The 21,536-nt window shown below is 40.4% G+C and overlaps 1 protein-coding gene across 6 annotated transcripts in view; it reads left to right on the top strand.

Moving 5' to 3' along the window:
• The window catches only part of MTA3 (metastasis associated 1 family member 3), a 212,038-nt gene that overhangs the window by 148,525 nt on the left and 41,977 nt on the right, over positions 1-21,536 (top strand). For all 6 annotated transcript variants that reach the window (XM_032352843.1, XM_032352842.1, XM_032352838.1 and 3 more), the window contains exon 9: positions 11,173-11,361. In XM_032352843.1, coding sequence (XP_032208734.1) covers positions 11,173-11,361 — 189 coding nt within the window. The remainder of the gene's footprint in view (positions 1-11,172; positions 11,362-21,536) is intronic.

Genomic DNA, 21,536 nt, shown 5'->3' with positions numbered 1-21,536 from the left:
GTGAGAGAGAAGTGCACAGGTGGGGAGGAGAAGGAGAGGTAGGCTCCCCACTGAGTAGGGAGCCCAACGTGGGGCTCAGAACCCCAGGATCATGGCCTGAGCCAAAGGCAGACCGTTAACTAACTGAGCCACTCAGGTGCTCCTTTGGTTGAGATTATTTTCAATGCCATAAAACTGACATCTTTCAGAGGTCACAAAAGCAGGACGAAATTAGTGGCCTTTGTTATTTCAGGTGCCATGACCTGCACCTCTAATCCTGTTTGAACAGTGGTATCATGCCTTCTCTTTGATGTTAACATATAAGATCCTGGGGCATTACTATAGAAGTGAGAGGGAGTTGCTAAATATTGATTAGCTATAAGTTGCTAACATGAGTCTTACAGATTGTTTTATCATATGAAAAGCTGATAAGTTGTTTTATGCCATTAAATGAAAATTAGATTCATCATTCAGTTGAATTTGGAGAGTCAAGGTCTTATTTTTTTTGTCAGTGTTTTCAGGTCTGTATAGATCAGGTTAGTATCTATCTCCGTCAGGTGACCAGTCTGTAGCTGAAGACCTCTCATTCAGAGGTGGAGTTCTAGAACTGCAGGGCCTTGGGTGGGGGGCTGTTCTAGGTGAGTTTCTCTGTGGTTTATCCTGTGAGAACTGCTGTTGGCTTTCAGCATTCCTAATCCAAAGCATCTGTTTATCTTAGACTCTGTATGCTGCTTGTTGAATCACCAGTCCTGTTTTGGGAGCAGGTATTTAAGCTGCCTACAGATCCTTAGGTCTGACATCCTTTTTTCGAGATCTGGTAAAATCGTAGCTAGACTGAATTTCGAACACTACTTTAAGATACATGATAAGATTTATAATTGTTAAAAAATGGGAGTTGTCATGAAGGCTCTATGGATTTCACCCTCATTTCATTCAAATGTAACGTATATTTTGTACAATAGGCAGAGAGAGAAAGGAAATCAGTTTACAGCCTACATGGACCTCACTTCTCCCCTTTGTGAAAACAGAATTCCTTAGAACAAAGTAAATCCAGAGGTGGTCAGTAAGTGGTTGTTGGTGGAAGGCCTAGCCTGTTACTTCCTGTTTGTGGTCTGTACCCTGTGGGTGGAGGGGCCGAATGCCATGTGCACTGGTAGGGAGCCTCAGTCTCGGAGAACAGGTAATTATATATGTATTAGATTTCTCTTTTCCTTGGATCCTGAGGACTAAAGCAAGTTGGAGGACAAGATCTTAGAAGAAGAGTTTTTTGAGTTGTTCAAGGCCTTAGAAATCTTCAAGGATAGATCATATTAGAGATAATATGAAGTAACTTGTATAAAGATTCGTATTTAATTAGTGACAGAATCAGTACTAGAGACAGGTTTTGTGATGCTGAGTCTGGTTCTGAGAAAAGTCAGGCTATGTTGATTTTGTAGGGAGGAGACTGCATCCTGGAACATCTCTAATTCTTCTATCTGATCTTTTTAAAATGCACTTCTGATTTTGCTGTCTCCTATCTTACATTCTTTTAGTGGCTTTTAATTGCTTTCAGGGTAAAAACCCATATCCTTAAAACAGTCAAAAATCCCCACCACCGTCAACAAAAAACCTGTGGGGTTTTATCTGGCCCCTCTCTAGTCCCGTGCTTGCCCTGACACTTTTCCTCTGTGTCCTCTGGGACCAGCCAGCCTGTAGCCTGCCTTTGGTTCCGTGGTGTGCCTCCTGCCACAGGACCTCTGCAACTTCACTTTCCTTTGCCTGGATGCGCTCACAGCTCCACCTTAACTCTTCTTTCTTCCTGTCTTGCCTAATCCATCCATCTACGGCAGATTACTTTGTGACGTGCTCATGTAGAGAACCAACCACATTCCTCCATGTTCGTTGTTTGTAAGTAAACACTTATTTTTGTGATTATCTCATTAATGTGAGTCTCTCGCTCTCTTCTTCCCCTTCCTTACATATTGGCTTGTAGCATCCATTAGTTTAGCGACTGTATCCTCATTATCCTCACTGCTGAATTCCCAGCACCGAGCATAGTTTTTGGTATATATCCTAGATGTTCATTAAATATCTGAGAATGAATAAGACAGTAAGTTTTGTTTTATTTTTTTTTTAAAGATTTTATTTATTTATTTGACAGAGAGAGATCACAGTAGACAGAGAGGCAGGCAAAAGAGAGAGAGAGGGAAGCAGGCTCCCTGCTGAGCAGAGAGCCCGATGTGGGACTCAGGACCCTGAGATCATGACCTGAGCCGAAGGCAGCGGCTTAACCCAGTGAGCCACCCAGGCGCCCCCTCAGACAGTAAGTTTTATTAAAATAGGTCACTGGAGTATGTTTGTTAAGATTTTATTTATTTATTTGACACATAGAGATCACAAGTAGTCAGAGAGGCAGAGAGAGAGAGAGAGGGAGGAGGAAGCAGGTTCCCCGCTGAGCAGAGAGCCCGATGCAGGGCTCGATCCCAAAATCCTGAGATCATGACCTGAGCCAAAGGCAGAGGCTTTAACCCACTGAGCCACCCAGGCGCCCCTGGAGTATGTTACTTTTGATAAAGTGTTACTTAGCATTTTAGTCAATCTTTTACTGAATTCATCTCATCACTAAGAGTGATTACATATATTTGAATTTCTAGCTTCATTGTGTCATCAGAGCTGAACAGACACAGTCTAAAGACCAGGAATTATAGAAAGTTTTAGGCATTGGATATACTTGTTTAAAACCTGTGGTCAAGTAGGCACAACATGAAATTTGCCTTTTTTTTTTTTTTTTTAAAGATTTTATTTATTTATTTGACAGAGAGAAATCACAAGTAGATGGAGAGGCAGGCAGAGAGAGAGAGGGAAGCAGACTCCCTGCTGAGCAGAGAGCCCTATGCGGGACTCGATCCCAGGAACCTGAGATCATGACCTGAGCCGAAGGCAGCGGCTTAACCCACTGAGCCACCCAGGCGCCCGAAATTTGCCATTTTAATCGTGTTTAAGTGTACTCTTCTCGGGCCTGAAGCATTCACGTTGTCACACAGTCAACACCGGCATCCATCTCCAGAATGTTTTCTTCTTCCCCAGCTGAAACTCTGTACTCATTAAAGAATAACTCCCTATTCCCCAGCCCTTGGCATCCACCATTCTACTTTTTGTTGCTGTGACTTTGGCTATTCTAGGTCCTTCATTTAAGTGGAACTATACGGTATATGCCCTTCTGTAACTCGCTTATTTCACTCAGCTTAATGTTTTCAGGTTCTTCCGTATTGTAATCTCTGTCATCATTTTCTTCCTTTTTAAGTCTGCATAATATTTTATCATATTCATTCATCTGTCAGTAGAAATTTGGGTTGCTTCTACTTTTTGGCTATGGTGACTATTACTGCTATGAACATGGAGGTACAAATGGATATACTTTTATGGTTCTATGGGCTTTTCCCCCTGGATCTATAGCTTATGAGCTATTTAGCCTTAGGCAAGTTACTTAACCTACCCGAGCCTGAGTTTCTGCATCTGCGATGGGAATAAGAGTTGTATAAAAACTGCCTGTCCTGCTTTCGGGGGTTATCTGCTGACAAGAAGAGTGTGTACACACACACGTCTGTAAATTGCAGATGTATGTGTCCAGCATAGAGAAACTGATGGCTTTTCAGGGGTTCCCCAGAGCATGCCTCGGGGCAGCTTCCTGGGCCTCCGGACTCCCGGAGGAGAATAGAATTCTGAAATTGGTCTCCCAGATTGGGTGAAAGGTAAGTGATTTCTTGCTATGGTACAAGTCTTTCTGAACTTCCATCAACATTGCAGAAGAAATTACATTGAGTAGTTTATGTACCTTTGTTTAAGGTCATACTCACAAATGCTGGGCTCTTCTGGCTCTTGAGGCTGTGTCCTCACTGGGAGAGACAGAGATATGATGTCTCAGTGTTCTGGGGGCTTCTATGGGCTTTTCCCCCTGGATCTATAGCTTATGAGCTATTTAGCCTCTTTCCAGCCTCTGGAAAAATCTATCTCTGAGTTATATAGCATCAGTTTTAGAATTAAACGAAGTAGTACTTGTGAATCACTTAGAACAGTGTCCGGCACAGTGAGGGCTTAGTAATACTAGTTGTCTGTTGAGATGATGATAACAGTGATACATTCCCCCTGCCCCTAGTTTTGTTGTGTCTCATTTACTTCTGATTATGGCATTATTGATTGTCTAAAAGGGCTTTTGTCATGCCATATTTACTGTCATTGTAGTAGATTTTCAAGTTTGAATATGGTCATTACGTTACGATCAATCATACATTTAATTTTTTTTTTTTTCTGAGAGCATGTGTGCACGAGGGTGGAGGTGGAAGGGGTAGAAGGAGAGGGAAAAGCAGGCTCCCTACTGAGTAGGGAGCCTGATGTGGGGCTCAGTCCCAGGACCCCAGGATCATAACTTGAGCCAAAGTCAGACGCTTAGCCCACTGAGTCATCCAGGTGCCCTATTTTAATATAATTGTTACAAGGAAATTACATGATTTAAAGATCTTCCCCCTAAAACAAGCAACAATTTTTATAATAAGAATCTTTCCATTAAGAAAAACATGGAAAAGTGATTAACTTACTTTCCTGAAAAGACAAAGTTGACTTAACCAATAGCAATTTTATTTTTTGGATATTAACTCTATAAAAAAATGCTAGCCATTAATCATGCCCTTTGTTCTCTTCATTTGTGAGTCCTATTGAAATCACATACTCATTTAGGGCCTTGAGGGTACTGGGAATCTGGGGATGGTTTGTAAATCACATTCATTGCAACATTTAAAGGAACTGTACTCAGCAGAATAAATTTTTTTTTAAAGAGTTATTTATTTGAGAGAGAGAGAGAGAGAGAGACAGTGAGCATGGGGGAGGGGCAGAGCTAAAGGCTGGGAGAGTCCCAGGCAGACTCCATACTAAGCGTGGAGCCCAATGCAGGCCTTCATCTCATGACTCTGAGGTCACAACCTAAACTGAAACCAAAAGTCAGTCGCTTAACTGACTGAGCCACCCAGGTGCCCCTAGAATATATAAATCTTTAGATTAACATTTTAGGTACTAGAGGTACTAGTTTACATCAGAAATGTAGTCTTCAAAATGAGTATTAAATTGATTAACTGAGAATTCCTATAATTTTTTTAACTCAGTTTCCCAAAACTTAAGAGTACTATCCATGTTTCCAAGGCTATAAATTAGAATTAAAACTAATAAGACTACCACTGCAGTAAAAAAAATGAAATAAATTATTCTTCCTTCTAAATATATCATGAAGGCAGGAAATGAACATTGCTATAGTATTGTTATCTAATCTAGAGGCTTCAGTGAGATTTTCTAGTTGTTCTAGTTATCTAGTTTCTTTACAACAAAAGAAAAAAATTTTTCCTGGTCCAAAATCTACTTGAGAATCACTTATTGCATTTAGTTGTCCTATCGCTTTAATTTCCTTCAGTCCTGAATAATTCCTCATTCTTTGTCTTTCATGACCGCGGCATTTTGGAAGTATAGGCCATTTGTTTTACAGAATGTCCCTTAGTTTGGGTTGTAGTTGTAATTAGATATAATTAGGATAAATTTTTATTCTACTTAAGTCCATTTTGATGAGTTAAGAGATTTTCTTTGACCCTAAATTTTCAAATTTATCAATGTAATTTTTCATAATATTCTTTAATTAGAATAATTTGGTAAGTCTCAGTTATAACTAGCTTACCATCCTGTTACTGTTTGTATGTGTCATTTCCCATTTTTTTTCTTGATAGTTTTGCCAGATTTTTCTTTTTATTTTCTAAGAGAGTGAGATTTTAATTTGGTTGATTTTTTTTTTTTTTTTTTATTGTATGTTTTCTATTTAGGTTTTTTTTTTTCCTGTTTATTATTTTCTTCCTTCTATTTTTTTTGGGGGGGGGTTTACTCTGATATTCGTATTCCAGCTTTTTAAGACTGATTTTAAACCTGTCAACTTTGTCTACTTTTCCATCATCAGTCTTTAAGAATGTGAAGAATGTACCTCTCTATATATCTCCTATACTTTGATATGTAGTATATTTATTATCTTTTGGTTCTGAGTATTTCTTAAGTTACTTTATAATTTTGCTTTTAATTATGAGTTAATTTCCAAGGAAATGAGGTTCATAAATTTATCTTAATTGCCTTGGGAGTTGTGGTTAGAGAACACTTATAATACCAATTCTCCTAATATATCATACTTCCCTTTAGGGCCTGGAACATATAATCCTCCACAGGGTTTTGCTCCCCAGGTCTTACACACTTTTACCTCAGCCTAGTAAGAAGGGAGCTTTCTGTTTTTGTCCATTCTGCCGTGTAGCAGTCTGGAAAATGCCTTCAAGGTAAAAGCTCAAGTCAGTGTGGGAGCTTACCTGTCCTACTTCTTCCTGAATTATTTTAGCCTCCCCTTGCCTGCCTTGGCTGTTCTTCAGTTTCCTCACATAGTTCTTAGATATTTGTCTGCTTTGTATCTAAAATCAGAGCTGGTGAGAGGAGGGCAAAAAGTCCTAGTTGTGCTCATGCAAATGACATTTGGGGCCCTGGGGTTGCTGTGGCCCTGCCACCCTGTAGTGTTCTTGGGATAATAATCGGAAGGTACGACTGCACATAAGGACATGACTCAGGGTGTCTTGTAGATTGATGTGAGTGAATGACAACTAAGTCTTAACACATTTGTTGATGAATGAGGGATTTTGATTTGAGTGCTATACACTGAAGCAAAAATTGAGAATGGATGACATACTTCTCTTTTATGTATAAAATGTTTTGCCTTGATCATGGTTTACAGTTTACTCATAAGAGTTTATATTCACCTTCTGCTTGGAAAAAAACCATATGCTCATTAATTTTCAAATAGATTTGGTGTTCTGAATGCTATGATTTGTGCTAGAGGTACACATGTAAAGTTTTTTGTAAAATGCTAATCAATAGTTAGGGTTGAATATATATGTGTATCAGTTAGCTGTTGCCAAAATAATGCTACATGTTACAGGCTTGGATTTTGAGAAACAGACTCTAAGATGGAGATTTGTATGTAGGCAATTAATTAGGAGTCAACACCTGTGGAAGAGAAGGAAGGAGGCAGGATTGAACAGAGGAAAAAGGTGGGCTATGGTACAGTATGAATGAAGGCCTCAGCCAGCTTCCTGGGACACTTTGAAGCATTGTCCCAAATCAGCGTAACAGGTGGGACCTTTGTATTCCTGCATCATTGGGTGAAGGCAGCCCCAGGAAGAGGGCACGGCCTTGGCTGATGAATCTTTCTTTCTTTCTTTTTTTTTTTTTTTTAAAGATTTTATTTATTTATTTGACAGACAGAGATCACAAGTAGGCAGAGAGGCAGGCAGAGAGAGAGATAGAGAGGGAAGCAGGCTTCCTGCGGAGCAGGGAGCCCGATGCAGGGCTCGATCCCAGGACCCTGAGATCATGACCCGAGCCGAAGGCAGCAGCCCAAACCACTGAGCCACCCAGGCGCCCCTGATGAATTTTTCTTAAATCAAGATCATTCCAGACATGATAGCTGAGGGCTGTCTGCTCACAGCACATCTAGCATGGACTGAATAAGTTCTTATTACACTACCCAGTATTTCAGTGGCTTATAACAACAAGTGTTGTCTTAAATACTCCTGTGCAGATTGTCTAGGATTCTGCTGAACTAGACTGGGCCACTTTAGGTGCCAAGCTGCAGGATGAGTCCAGATCTGCTCCATGTAGATCTCATCCTCTGTGAAAAAAGCCAGTAGCTCAAGAGGGCAAGTCCAGACATGGAAACACATATCCTGAGCATCTTACTGCCAGTCAGGTCACATGGCCAGGTGCAGTATCCGTGGAGTAGAAGAATGCTCTCCTGTGGAGGTCCAGGGGAGGGAGTGAATATTTGCTGAATAATAATCTAGTCTACCATAGCGTGACTCTACTTAATGAACACAAGATGAGAATTTCACTGCCAAGATTTCATTGTCAGTCTTTCTCCTAAAATACTTCTGTTTGTCATCTCCATCTGTTATGAATGAGATGAAATGTGACAACACCTTCACCACTATTTGGCAGAGAGAACAGCTTGTGCTCAGTTCTTATGATTTTTTAAATTTAGATTTGAATGGATCTTGTCGTGTGTATCTGTATCTCTATTGAAAACATGGTATCTTTGCAAAGTATCTAAGAGGGAAGACTTCCAATTTTTTTACATTTAGTCTTTAAATTCTTTGTCTTTAAATTGAGGTATACATACAGTGAAGTGTATTAAGTACACTTAGGTGCATATCTCATAAATTATGTGTGTATACATTCATGTAATCACCACCCAGATCTAGATAAAGAGCCCTACCAGAATCCCAAAATGTTCTATCGTGCCTCTCCTCAGTGATCACCCCCCTACCCCCTGCATCTGAGGTAATCATTATTTTGACTTCTCTTACTACTTAATGTTACTTTTCTCAAAATCCATCTAAATGGAATCAGCCACGGGCACCTGGATCAGTTAAGCGACCAACTCTTGATTTCTGCTTGGGTCATGATCTCAGCGTCCAGGAATCAAGTCCCGTGTGGGGCTCCATGTTCAGTGAGGAGTCAACTTGAGATTCTCTCCCTCTCCTTCTCCCTCTGCCCCTCCTCCCACTCGCGTGCATGTACTCACTCTCTCTCTAAAATAAATAAGTAAATCTTAAAAAAATAAATAAATGGAATCAGCCAGTGTGTTCTTTTACATGTGTAGCTCTTGAAATTTTTTACTATCTTACTGATAAACCGTAAGTCATATGTCAAACTCCCATGTCTTAGCCTCCTTCTGAGAATCTTCACTTAATGTTGTCTCAGTCTGTGTTTTACTTGCAGTATAGCTCTTTAGGATAAGATTGAACTATATAAAAGCTCATTCAGAAGGAGCCACCTAGAGAAGCCTGGGTGGCTTAGTCGGTTAAGCCACTGCCTTCGGCTCAGGTCATGATCTCAGGGTCCTGGGATTGAGTCCCGCATTGGACTCCTTGTCCAGCAGGGAGCCTGCTTCTCTCTCTGCCTCTTCCTACCACTCTGCATGTTTGTGTCTCTCTCTCTGACAAATAAATAAATAAAATCTTTTAAAAAAACAAAACAAAAAAAAAAAGAGGAGCCACCTATATGTGTCAGAAAGATGCAGTGCGTATGGACTCCTAGCACATAATTTGATCCTCTGGTTTCTTTATGAAGTTGGTCATCAGTGTCAATAAAATTATTCCCTAGGAATTCCACAGTGCATATGTCTGATGGGATGTTTATTTTCTACACATACTAATCACGACAACACTCTCCTCTGGGCTGGGTTTCAAAAGTGGGCTTTGGGGGTTTCAAAAGTGGGCTGTGGGGGTTTCAGAGCCTCCAGTCAGCTGTAAGTTGGACCCATTCTTTCCATTTGATTTGTGACAGAGCATGAGTTAGTCTTCTGAAAGCAAATGCTTATTACTTCAGTGTTCTATAACACTGTAAAGAAAAGAACCTTTGTAACAATCTAATCAACAGTCGAATCACTTCACATTTTGGTCATAATCACTTTTAAAGGCTATGATATTACTTTGGTTCTTTGAAACCTTATTAGATAATAGCCTGTCATTTTTAAAAAGTGCCTGTAAGAAAAGCCTTTTCATTCATCTCACATGAACAAAAGGCTGAAAATCCTTTCACGCTTTGAGTGGCTGGTATAATATCAGCTGAGAAAAACTCACTTAATTCTGTGACTTTTGGTTTCAGAGCACCTGTTAATTATAAAAATGACTTCTACCTCCTGAGGAATCTCAGCAGCACAGTTAATTGGTGTAATTATTGATTTTGAATACCATTGAATCTTTTTCAGTTTTGTTATCCATCATAAATTTAGTTTCAAAAATAATTGTTTATAGTAATAGATTACTAATTGAAGGGATCCCTAAATGCTCTTGGACTCTGTTTTCACTTTCTTAGATCAGTTATCTAGAAACAATAATTTCAGGGACGATGTGAGGTGTTTAGCATTGTACAGTAAGTACTTGAACTGTTGAATCTGTCAAGTGAGAAGGTTAGCTAGAAAAGTGTTCAGTTGATTCTCAAGTTTGCAGAGCACAGGCAAAGAATAAAGATCAGTTGTAACATTTTTATAACCCTTGCTGCAGAAGAGTGGGAAGAAATTCTCTTGAAAATTGAAGTTATTATTCCATGATTGTGATACATACAGCAATAAGCCTATACATGGCCAGTGGTTTTAGCTGTGATTGTAACTAGGAAATAGATAATGAAATTCCTACTTGCTTTTGTTTTGTGGAGTCTGGTGATTTAGTTAAGAGAGATGCTTATCCAGACACAGCAGAGCCAATCATCGCCTTTTGCAGTTTTCCTGCTGCGCATACCAGTGTGCATATATGTTATGAATGAATCTTTCTCTCAGGTAGAAAAACCATCTCAAGTTTTTCAAAGCTTAAAGTTTAGGAACCTAAGTTTATTCATTGCTTCTGATGGGCAGAAGAATGTCTTTTAAGTAAGCTAGACCCAAGGTACTTGTGCAAAAAGCCAGGTGTATATTCTTCGTCTGTCTTCCTTTCAGATGACTCTTCCTATCACTGTCTCTTGAAATGTATAGGAAACCCTCGCAGCCCAGCTGATGCAGGCAAGCCTGGTCATCTCTTCTTGGTCTTACAAAATCCTAACCCAGTTACTGTTTTTGCATGGATACGTACTTTTGTTTCACTTAACATAGATGTATAGTTTTGTTGTGTCACCTCGTTCTCAATTCCATTGTTTTCTCTATCTCTCATTCTTAGGACATTCTCTTAATCCAACCTGAGAGTTGTTCTTCCCCTTTCTGGTCTATCATCTCTTTTCCCTTATCAAGGAAGGCTGTGCCAACCCTGTGCAGTAGCTGAAGTGATTTTGGTAACCAAGAAGATGGTGAAATTTACTGGCTTTCCAGTGTAATTACTTAAGAGGCTCTGACTCTTCACAGGCAGGCTACTGTAACAAATGAATGCATTTTTAAAAATACCCATCTTCTAAGGTACAAATCAGCATTTTCTTAAAGCAATAAATGGTAATATAAGGTCATCTGAGGTTTAAATTTTTCTTTATTTTGTTACTTAAAAAACAAACACCTAAATATATTAGTGTTAATTTTAAGTGCATCATGCATTTTAGTATTTCTGTTCATAAATAACCTAGCAAGTTTGCATTTCTGACCAATCTTTTCTATTTTGTTTTCTTTAGTTTCACGCTATGGATACGTTGTATAGGCACAGCTATGATTTGAGCAGTGCAATTAGTGTCTTAGTACCACTTGGAGGACCTGTGTTATGCAGAGATGAAATGGAAGAGTGGTCAGCCTCTGAAGCTAGTTTATTTGAAGAGGCACTGGAAAAATATGGCAAAGACTTCAATGACATACGTCAAGACTTTGTAAGTAGAAGATTGTAAATAAAATGTTGGGGTGGGAATATTTTGTCTTGATTAGGAATCTAGTAAACCATTTAGCAAGCTCGTGACTTAGTAATTTTTATCTGCTCCACTTAGAATGAAGGCTGGTGTTACAGAGGGAGAAGTTAACATTTGTTTTGGGAAGTAATTTTAAGACCCAAGGTCAGGAAGCTCTGAGTTCCAGGGTTAAAATATGGATAGCTTTTCTGACTGTTTGCACTAAATATTTTTCTGAGCTCTGCTTTTTTAGTTTGTTGCTGTCCTTTAGACCTTTTAAATTTTTCTAGTTACCTTACTAATTGTTGAGCCTAAATTTGATGTGGACGTTTAATTTGGAAACGGCCTATACCAAGCAAAGTAGGAAAATTTGCTTTATAGGTTTCAATCCTTGACTCCTCTTAATGGTATGTGGTATCTTACCTGGATTTTAAATACTGGATAATCTTATCTACTATTATGTACTTCCTTTTGTCTTTGTGTTTATGGAATTGTTCTCTTTTTAATTAAGCTTATAACCTCTTTGAAACAGGAAAATTTTTATTTGAGAAGTCCATGGATAGCATTCTAGGGCAATCATCCTTTCTAGATTATCCAATTTGTGGGTATATAATTGTTCATTCCAGTCTCTCGGGATCTTTTGTATACTTGCAGTATCAGTTGTAATGTCTACTCCAGTTTTCATTTCTGAATTTATTTCAGTCCTCTCTTTTTCTTGGTCTAGTTAAAGTTGGTCAGTTTTGTTTATCTTTCCAGAAAAGCAACTCTTAGTTTCATTGATCTTTTCTATTGTTTTTCTGGTTTATATTTCCTTTATTTCTCCTCTGACCTTTGTTGCTTCCTCCCTTCTGCTAACTGGATATACTCTCTTTTACTGATTTTTCTTTTTCTTTTTTTTTCCAGTCTAACCAGATAATTTCTAATGACCTGTCTTTGAGTTCACAGATTGTTTTTTTCTGCTTGCCCATGTCTGTTATTGATGTTCTGTATTGCATTTTTCATTTAATTCCTTGTATTCTTCAGCTTTAGAATTCTTGTTTTTATGATGTCTTTCTCTATTGTGTGTCTTATTTTGTTTATTGTTTTCCTGATTTTGGAGTCTGTCTCCCGATTTCAGTTCTATCTGTATTTTCTTGTAGCTCACTGAGCTTCCTTAAAACCCTTATTTTGAAATCATTGTCAGGAAATCACAGATTTTTGTTCCTTTGGGGTCAGTTACTGGAAAATTACTGTGTTTCTTTGGGAATGTATTTTTCATCTTTCTTGTAGCCTTGTGTTGGTGTTTGTGCATTTGGTTGAGTAGGTGCCTACCTCTCCCAGAATTTAGCAACTGGTTTCGGTGGGGAGAGACCCTCCTCCTGCAGTGGGTTCAAGGGTGCTGGAAGGGTGGGTATGATGGTGCCAGCTCTTGGGAAGGCCCAGCATCTTCAACAGCCAGTGCTTCAGGTGTCTGCAGCGGCAGTGAAGGCTGTTGGGGTCTTTGATGGCAAAGGCTGCTGGGGACCTCCTGATCTCTTTCTGTCCCATGGGATATATAATTGCCAAAGGAATCCTTGTTGGCATTGGACCTGGCTTTGAAGTACCCTTGCTGTGGCAGCGAGCATGAGGTGTGAGCATGCTTGGATCGGCTACAGAGCCAGGCGTGGAGCATGGGGGCTTGCAGAGTGACAGCATTCTGGGGTCTGGTGTGCTGGCTCACCTGCAGTGTGCGTGCAGAGATTGGAGCACATGTGGAACGGCCATGGAATCAAGGTCTGAAGTGTGGGTGTGAGGAGCAGCCAGAGCTCTGGGGTCCTAGGTGTGCACAGGCTTGGAGGTCTGGGCTGGCAGCCCTGTTCCTGGGATGGGGACACAGCAGTGTCTTGTGGGAGGGGCGCAGCAGCGTTTGCCTCTTTGCGAGGTCAGTATCAGCAGTGGCTGTTGGTTACCTCAGTGGCAGAAGCTGTCTGTTTCCTCTGCAGAGCGGGCTGTTGGGAGTCCACACCAACAAACGCTGCAGAGTCCTCTGCTGTGAATGTGGCAGGCATTCTGCAGCTGTCCTGAGGGCTCTTGAGGTCCTTGGTGGCAATGGCTGCTGGGCTCCTCTGCACATCAGGCCACTGGAGACCACAGTGGCACCACTACATGGCTTATACTGATAGCCTTTACCCTTCTTTTTTGTTCTTAGCTATTTCCAGATGTCTCAGCTGCCTTTGCAGTGACCCTTTTATTGCCCCACTGTGTTCCCAGAGGAGCTTGCTTGACTCTTCCCATATCCATCCTCCCAGCGCTGTTTTCATTTGTCCATAGGTGTCAGGTACAGAGACAGGTTTCTCCTACTCCTGTATCTTGCTCACCACTTTCTCCTTGTTCATTTGTTCTGGAGTTGTCTAGTTTATTGTCATAAAGGGGATCATAATCTTCTATTACCCTTTGAAGGTCTTTGGGATGGAGCTGTAGTGATGCCCCTCTCGCATTCCTGACACTGGTAATTTAGCTCTTCTTTCTCTTTTCCTCATCAGTCCAGCTAGGAGTTTGTCAGTTTTATTGATCTTTGCAAAGAACCAGTTTTTTGTTTGATTGATTTTTTTCTTTCATCGATTTATGCTTTTATGTTTGCTGTTTCCTTTTTTCAGCTTGCTTTAGGCTTAAATGTTTTGTCTTTTCCTAGTATCTTTTTAAGGTTGAAACTTCCTTGTAATGTAATCATTTGTTGGTAGTGTGTGTTTGGCTGATAGTGATTTTAGCTTTTTCTCCAAACCATCTTACTGTCCTCTTTAACAAAAATGATTTTCTTTCTTTATGGAACTCATTTTTCTTCTTTTTCAGTACCCTAAAGAGGTCTCTCTGGCTTACGTAGTTTTGGACAAGAAGTTCTTGTGTATGTAAATGTTTCTTTGTGCTCAAGATTTTCTCTCTACTTCTGTTTGTTTGGGTTTTTTGTTTGTTTGTTTTGTTTTTTTAGCGGTTTTACTGCTACAATGCTCCTGGGTGTGTTTCCCTTTGTAATTATTCTGTGAGTTTCCAAGAGCTGGGATCTGCTGTTTGTGTTAGTTTGTATGATTTATATATTTATTTATCTTCCAGTACCACTAATTCTTTTCTTGGCAATGTCCAGTATACTGATACACTTGCTAAAGGAATTCTTCAAATATGGTAGCATATTTTGCTAACATTTATATTTTATTTTTTATATTTTTAATCTGTTTAAATTCCACATCTAGTCATCTATGCTGTCTTATCTTTTTAAGACAGCCTTAAGTATATTAGTATATCCTTTAATATATTAATCAAATCTGTAGTTGGGCCAGGTTTGGATCTGGTGCTTGTTCTGTATTGGAAGGCCTAACATTTCATGTGCTGTCTTGACATTTATGAGCCTCACTGGGCCCCCAAAAACTTAACTGTGAGTTCCACTGCTCTTGTTGGAGATGGCCCTCCAGCAGGAAAGGCTCCTCATCTCTGTTTTACTAGCATCTCCCCGCCCCTCCTTCAGCCTTTTGGGTTTCACTTCCCTGCCAGCCCACAGAATTACTCAGAGAAGCCAGTCACCTCCTCCCATGGGAACCCTCTTCAGAACCAGGCCATACCTCACCCTCTTGTTACACAGAACCTCACTCTCACAGCCCCTAGTGACTCACTGTGGCCCTACACGGTGTCATCGTCCCCTGGGATGTGTGAGTAGCTGTGACTCAGAAACCACTGTCAGTCTCCTCTCTTTTGAATTTCTTTCTTTTTTTTTTTTTTTTAAGAAATTTTATTTATTGGGCACCTGGGTGGCTCAGTGGGTTAAGCCGCTGCCTTCGGCTCAGGTCATGATCTCAGGGTCCTGGGATCGAGTCCCGCATCGGGCTCTCTGCTCAGCAGGGAGCCTGCTTCCCTCTCTCTCTCTGCCTGCCTCTCCGACTACTTGTGATTTCTCTCTGTCAAATAAATAAATAAAATCTTTAAAAAAAAAAAAAAGAAATTTTATTTATTTATCTGAGAGGCTAAGTGAGAGAGAGCATGAGAGGGGAGAAGGTCAGAGGGAGGAGAAGACTCCCCATGGAGCTGGGAACCTGATGCAGGACTCGATCCCGGGACTCTGGGATCGTGACCTGAGCCGAAGGCAGTGGCTTAATCAACTGAGCCACCCAGGCGCCCCTCCTGTCTTTTGTCTTCAGTGTTGTGTGTTGTACGTCTGGCCATCTGATACTGTTTGGAGGGGCCGGTCCATCCCTCCATGAAGGGGTGGACAGCAGGTGATCTGAACACCCACAGACTTCAGATTCTTAGCTGGGCTTGATGTGGGGCCTGGAATGTGGGAGGGCTTCTTCAGTATTCCTGTCTCAACCTCAGCAGGCCCTGTGCTACGGGGCCTCTCTCCACATTTTGATAAGTAGTGTTTTCATTTTTGTTCCTTCAAAGTATTTTCATTTTTCATTCTGATTCGCTTTTTGACTCATGGATTATTTAGAGGTAAGTTTTGTGATTTTTTTTTTTCCCATATACTTTTGTTACTGAAGTCTAGTTTAATTCTGTTGTGATCAGAAAACATACTTCGTAAAAAAATCAAATCTTACATTTTTGATATGTGATTGATTCTCATCCCAGTATATGTTCCATTATGGTGAATGTTCCATGTGCTCTTGAAAAGAAGAGGTATTTTGCTATTTGGTGGAATGTTCTATAAATGCTACTTAGGTCAAATTTATTGATGGTGTTATTCAAGTCTTCTGGAACCTTACTGATTTTCTGTCTACCTGTTCTGTTATTGAGAAAGCAGTATTAAAAGTCTCTAGTTATCATTGTGAATTTTTCTGTTTTTCTTTTTCAGTTAATATAGGTTTTTTGCTTTAATTATGTTGAAGCTGTCTTATTGGCTATATACATTGAGGATTGTTACCTTCTAATGAATTGACCCTTTTATCTTTCATCATGCCTCTTTATGGTAATATTCCTTGTGGTGATATCTGGTTTTTCTCCTGTTAATATTACCACTCCAGTTTTATTTTATTGATTACATGGTATATCTTTTTTCCATCCCTTTATTTGTACCTTATTTATGTCCAAAGTAGGCTTTGTAAACTAAATATAGTTTAAAACCAGTCCAACAATCTCTACCTTTTACTTGGATTGTTAGACTATTTACCTTCAATATCATCATCAATAATGTAATTTTTTATTTAAAACCAATCCTCTTACCATTAATTTTCAGTTTGTCCCATTGTTCTGTTCTTTCCCCCTTTTCAAAATTATTTTTTTTTAAATATGTTATTTTACTTTAGAGAGAGAGAGAGCAGGGGGAAGGGCAGAGTGGGAGGGAGAGGTGAAGAATCTGAAGCCGACTCCACGCTGAGCGCGGAGCTGGATGGGGGCCTCGATCTCATGAGCCTCAGATCATGACCTGAGCTGAAACCAAGAGCTGGACGCTTAACCAACTGAGCAACCTAGGTGCCCCTTTAATTATTTTTTTATTCTAGTTTTCTCTCTTCTGGTGGCTTACCAATTAAACTTTTATTTGTTTAGTGGTTTACAATATGCATCTTTAATGTTGTACAATCTACCTTCAGTCAAATCCAATTGAATCACATAGATTATAAGAACCATCTGACTGGGGTACCTGGCTGGCTTAGTATTGATAGAGCATGCAACTCTTGATCTTTGGGTCATGAGTTCAAGCTCCATGTTGGATGAAGAGCTTACTTTAAAAAAAAAAAAAAAGAGAGAGAGAGAAAGAGAAAAAGAAAAAAGAACCATGTGATAATACACTTCTAGTTCCTCCCTCCCATTCTTGTGCCTTTTTCATCATACATTTTACTTCTGCCCATGTTCTAAATTCCACCGTGAATTATTGCTATTTTTTCCTTTAGACAGTGATCTTTTTAAAGAGATTTTTTTAAAATATCTTTTTTCCCCATATTTATTTATGTATTGTTATTTATTTTTAAAAATGTTATTATTTCTGCCCTTCTTCATTTCTTTGTGTAGATTCAAATTCCCTCACCACCAGCAGGGGCTTTCTCAGGTTTCCTGCTCTGGGCCAGTTCTTTCTGACGAACACCGGTAGGAGATCCGTGGCAAATGTGGATGGATCCCCCTGGTGTCTGGAGCGCCCATAGATGCTAAACAGTTGCCCTAGCTCACTGTTGGCCTTTAGTAATTTGGTAAATTTTTGGTTGTTTTCTTCCTTGTTTTTATTTGTTATCTTTGTGTGTGTGTGCTTTTCCAAAGTAAAAATAGTTCGTGAGTCTCCTGAGTCTAGTGTTTATTCAGAGTGATTTTGGAGTTTTCAGTTCAGTTGATTGTTTTGCAACTTTAGCTCTGTGGTGGGCTCAAGAATTGAAGTGGTTCCATAGAGTATCTGTTTGTTTGTTGTTTTTTTTTTCTCATTTGTAGGGTGGGAATGATATTCTCTTGTGGATTTTATATCCTAAGAAGCAGCACCCGAAATACACAAAGGAACCTGAAAAATTCAAAGTACAGAACAGTAAAGTCTCTGTTCTTTCATGCATTCAGGTCTCTTGGCATAGAAACTCCTTTCAGCAAAGGCTATTTCCTAGCTGTTTTTATCATTTAAGCTTCAGTTGCAGATCACAAAATCACATAAGCTATCTTAAACAAAATGGGATTTAATTTTGGATAATTGCTTTTTGTAGTTTTATATATATTATATATACCTAGTATCTAATATAGAATTTTGGATAATTGATAGGGTTGGAGAAGTAGGTGCCAGGATGGACATCAGAACATTCCACAGAAATGGTCCAACAGGGGAGCGCCTACCTCTGCCCCACCCAGAAGTGGGAAGCTGCTGGGTTAACCTCTGTTACCGGACTACACTACTTTAACCATGGTCTTGGGGTTAGGAAGCCTCTAGTGGAGCTGATGACTCTGGAACAGTTTTATGCCTTTTAGCTCTGCTGCAGCTAAACAGATTCCTGTGCATCCTTCCCTCTATGCTGCTTAACTCGCTTCTGAATTTAGGTCTTCTACAACTGTTTGTAAGAAATAAATCACAAGAGAGTCTCAGAAATACAATATTTCCATTGTAGCCTTCCAGTATAGGAAAGTGAACTTGAAGAAAGTTGGAAAGCCATAATTGGAAACAACAGAATCCATCTGAGTGAGCTAGTTAAGGATAGAGAGATTTATTACAGGGTATGTTGTGGGCTAATGGAACCTCCAGGCGGGTCAGGGATCTAAGTTTAGATGCTTCACAGCCAGGCCTTTTGAAGCCAAGAACGAACGAACTAACTAACTAACCCTGCAATAGCAGCATCGTAGTGGAAACTCCACTACATATAGTGCTCCTACCACCAGTCTTATCTGATTTCTGCCCCAACTTGACTCTGTCAATAAGTGCCACAAATTGGGGTGCCTGGCTGGCTCAGTCAGAAGAAGGTGCAACTCTTGATCTCAGGGTCATGAGTTCGAGCCCCACATTGTATGTGGAGATTACTTAAATAAATAAAAAGTAAGTGCCATATGTCTAGGCCTGTTCTTTGAACACTTTACTTCCAACCTTTTTATGAGCTAGAGCACTTTTGATTATGGATAAGAGGGAGTTTAGTATAAAGAATAAATGTATTGGTTATATTAGTCAGGGTTCCTAGTTGCTAAGTATGAAATTCGCTAAATCTAATTGAAGCAGAAACGAATATATGGTATTAGGTTCTCACAGAATCTCTGGGAAGACTAGAGAACCAGGGTTGGACACTTCACTTCCAGGAACAGTGGAAATACCCGTGCCCTCCGCTGCTTGGCATCCATGATGTTAGCACGGATGACAGAAAGGTCAACACAAATGCCCGGAAGAACATATTTCAACTATCATTCTTTTTTTTTTTTTTTTTTAAAGATTTCTTTACTTATTTATTTTAAGAAAGAGAGCAGGGCGAGGGGCAGAGGGAGAGAATCCTCAAGCAGAGCTTGATCCTAGGACCCTGAGATCATTACTGGGGCCAAAATCAAGAGTCGGACATTCAACTGACTGAGCCACCCAGGTGCCCCTCAACCATCATTTTTGGCAGACAGTTCCTTCTCCCTGCATGCAGCCTCGTCCTTAAGTTGCTCACTTCTCTATCCGGATGTCATCTTCCCAGTTTGCCTAAACATGATCCATATGTCTGCATCTTTGGTCCAGGGTATCCGGGGGAAATGTACCTTAGAGCTTTAATGAAGGCCAGCTGGTGTGGATTGGAAGTGGGTATGTAGGATCTGCCATCATCCCCCACTTTGGTTCCTCAGCATCATCCTTGCCTTCCGTACATGCTTCCTTTCCTAATAGCAGCTTTGAAACAATTGTAATTATTCCTGAATCATTAGAAAATGTGGTACCATTTCCTCAAACGTAATGTCACAGCATCCTTGTCTGGTTGATGTTTATTCCTCCTCTGGTCTTATTCACAACCCTGTCTTTATTGCTTATAACTTCTGCATTCAATTATAAAGGTAAAATTACCATCAACAGATCTTATGTAAAAATAGAACGGGAATTGGACTGCTGAAGGAAAATCATTATACCAACCAAGAAAGGAAATATAGATAGCCTCTTTAATCTTCTTCCTTCCTCTGTTTCTGGAACTCACCCTAAGGTCTTCGTTGGCATTCAGAATCAAATTCCTCCACTATTCTCCCCTTCGTCCCTTAGGTGACCATTGTTCTTAACCTGGTAGGGTGAATCAGACCTTCTTTTCTGAGGGTTCTGAGACCTGGATTAGAAGCAGTGTTCTGTGAGAATAAGTCCTTCATAAGTCTGTGGTTGTTATTGCTAGTCAATGCATTATAGGCCGAAAAGGCAAGTCATATTTGGAATAATTATCTATTCAACAAGAACAAGATATCTGTTCATTTTAGGATGCGGAGAGTCCAATGTAACTAACATGTTACCAGGAATGGTGCCATGTTGGAAGGCCATGTACTGTGTTCTTTGCAGATTGGACACGTGGAGTAATCAGATCAGATTCGGTGAGAGGACATCCATGTGGTGGTACCCATGTGTAATCTCTGTCTGCTTGCCTCTGTGTCCATTTTGTTTACATGTCCTTTGAGCAGTCATTATTTTGGGTAGGGAAGGGGGCTGGCTGATAGCCCTAGAGAATCATCTTTCCTCCTGATATTGAGAACCTCCTCTCTAGAGGGAACCTTTGATAAGCATGGAGACACAAATATCTTCACACTTGGGCCCATTCAGAGGTATCCATTCCACAAACCTCTTTCTTAAGCCTCTTTGTTACCAACCTTCTAGTTGTATTCCTTTCTAGTCCCCAATCATTGTGACAGAAGTAGACACACTGCAATGTGTTACTTGTGCTTTTCAAGACCTGTACTTCTGGAGAGAGTGGCGGTGCCAAGCACAGCTGAGTAGGACTTAGTGGATTCGATAAAATCCGGCTGATGATGAAGCTCAGGTTCCATAGTCACTTGGTTTCCTTTCCTCAGCCTTCCAGGTAATTGCACGCCAGGGACTGCTTCTCAGAAGAATGGTTAGGGGATGAAGCAGTCTTAGCTTGCTTGAGCCCTGGGGGACTGTGCCCTGGACTATCCTGAGGTCTTGCCACGTGAGGTCTTGCGGTGGGCTCCTTAACTCCATCTCTCAGTCACTCTCCACCCCATCAGATTGGCCTGCTGGGTCACAGAAAACAGTTCCTGCTTTAGCCGTAGCGCACACCCCAGTGGCGCTGCAGTTTGGCCCTTTAGGGAGGCCACACTTGGAACTGTTATTGGAGTTGCCACCCCATTAAGCTGAGAATAGTTTCTTCTCTTAGAACTCCATCTGTTTTCTCTTCAGAGCAAACAGGTGAGTGAAACGTGGAGTTGATGAGAGTGGTGTGGATATTGTACCCGTTTCAAGCAGACCCATAGCTTCAGGGCAGTGTGGGAAGTACTGTTTTGACTCTCCAGTCCCGACGGTGCATTAGGGCAAGCTCGCTAGAAGCCCGAGAGCACTGAGTCACCTTTCCATAAGGTCTGGCGCCACAGCTAAGGAGTGTGACTGTCCATAGTCATTTGTTTGAAGGTTTGATCTGTTCCTTGATCTGTTCCGTTTTACATCTTAGATGACTGACAGATTTCCCTTTACAGAGGGTCTGTGGACTATAGTCTTGGTTGTGGGTCTCATTAGTAGGAGCTCATTTGGGCAGTTTTGAGTCATCATAGGAAAATGGCAAAGGTGAGCTTCCTACTTCGCAAATACAAGC

This window comes from Mustela erminea, chromosome 7 (assembly GCF_009829155.1).
Source record: "Mustela erminea isolate mMusErm1 chromosome 7, mMusErm1.Pri, whole genome shotgun sequence".
NCBI classification, from domain to species: domain Eukaryota; kingdom Metazoa; phylum Chordata; class Mammalia; order Carnivora; family Mustelidae; genus Mustela; species Mustela erminea.
This window is presented reverse-complemented; position numbering and strand designations above follow the sequence as displayed.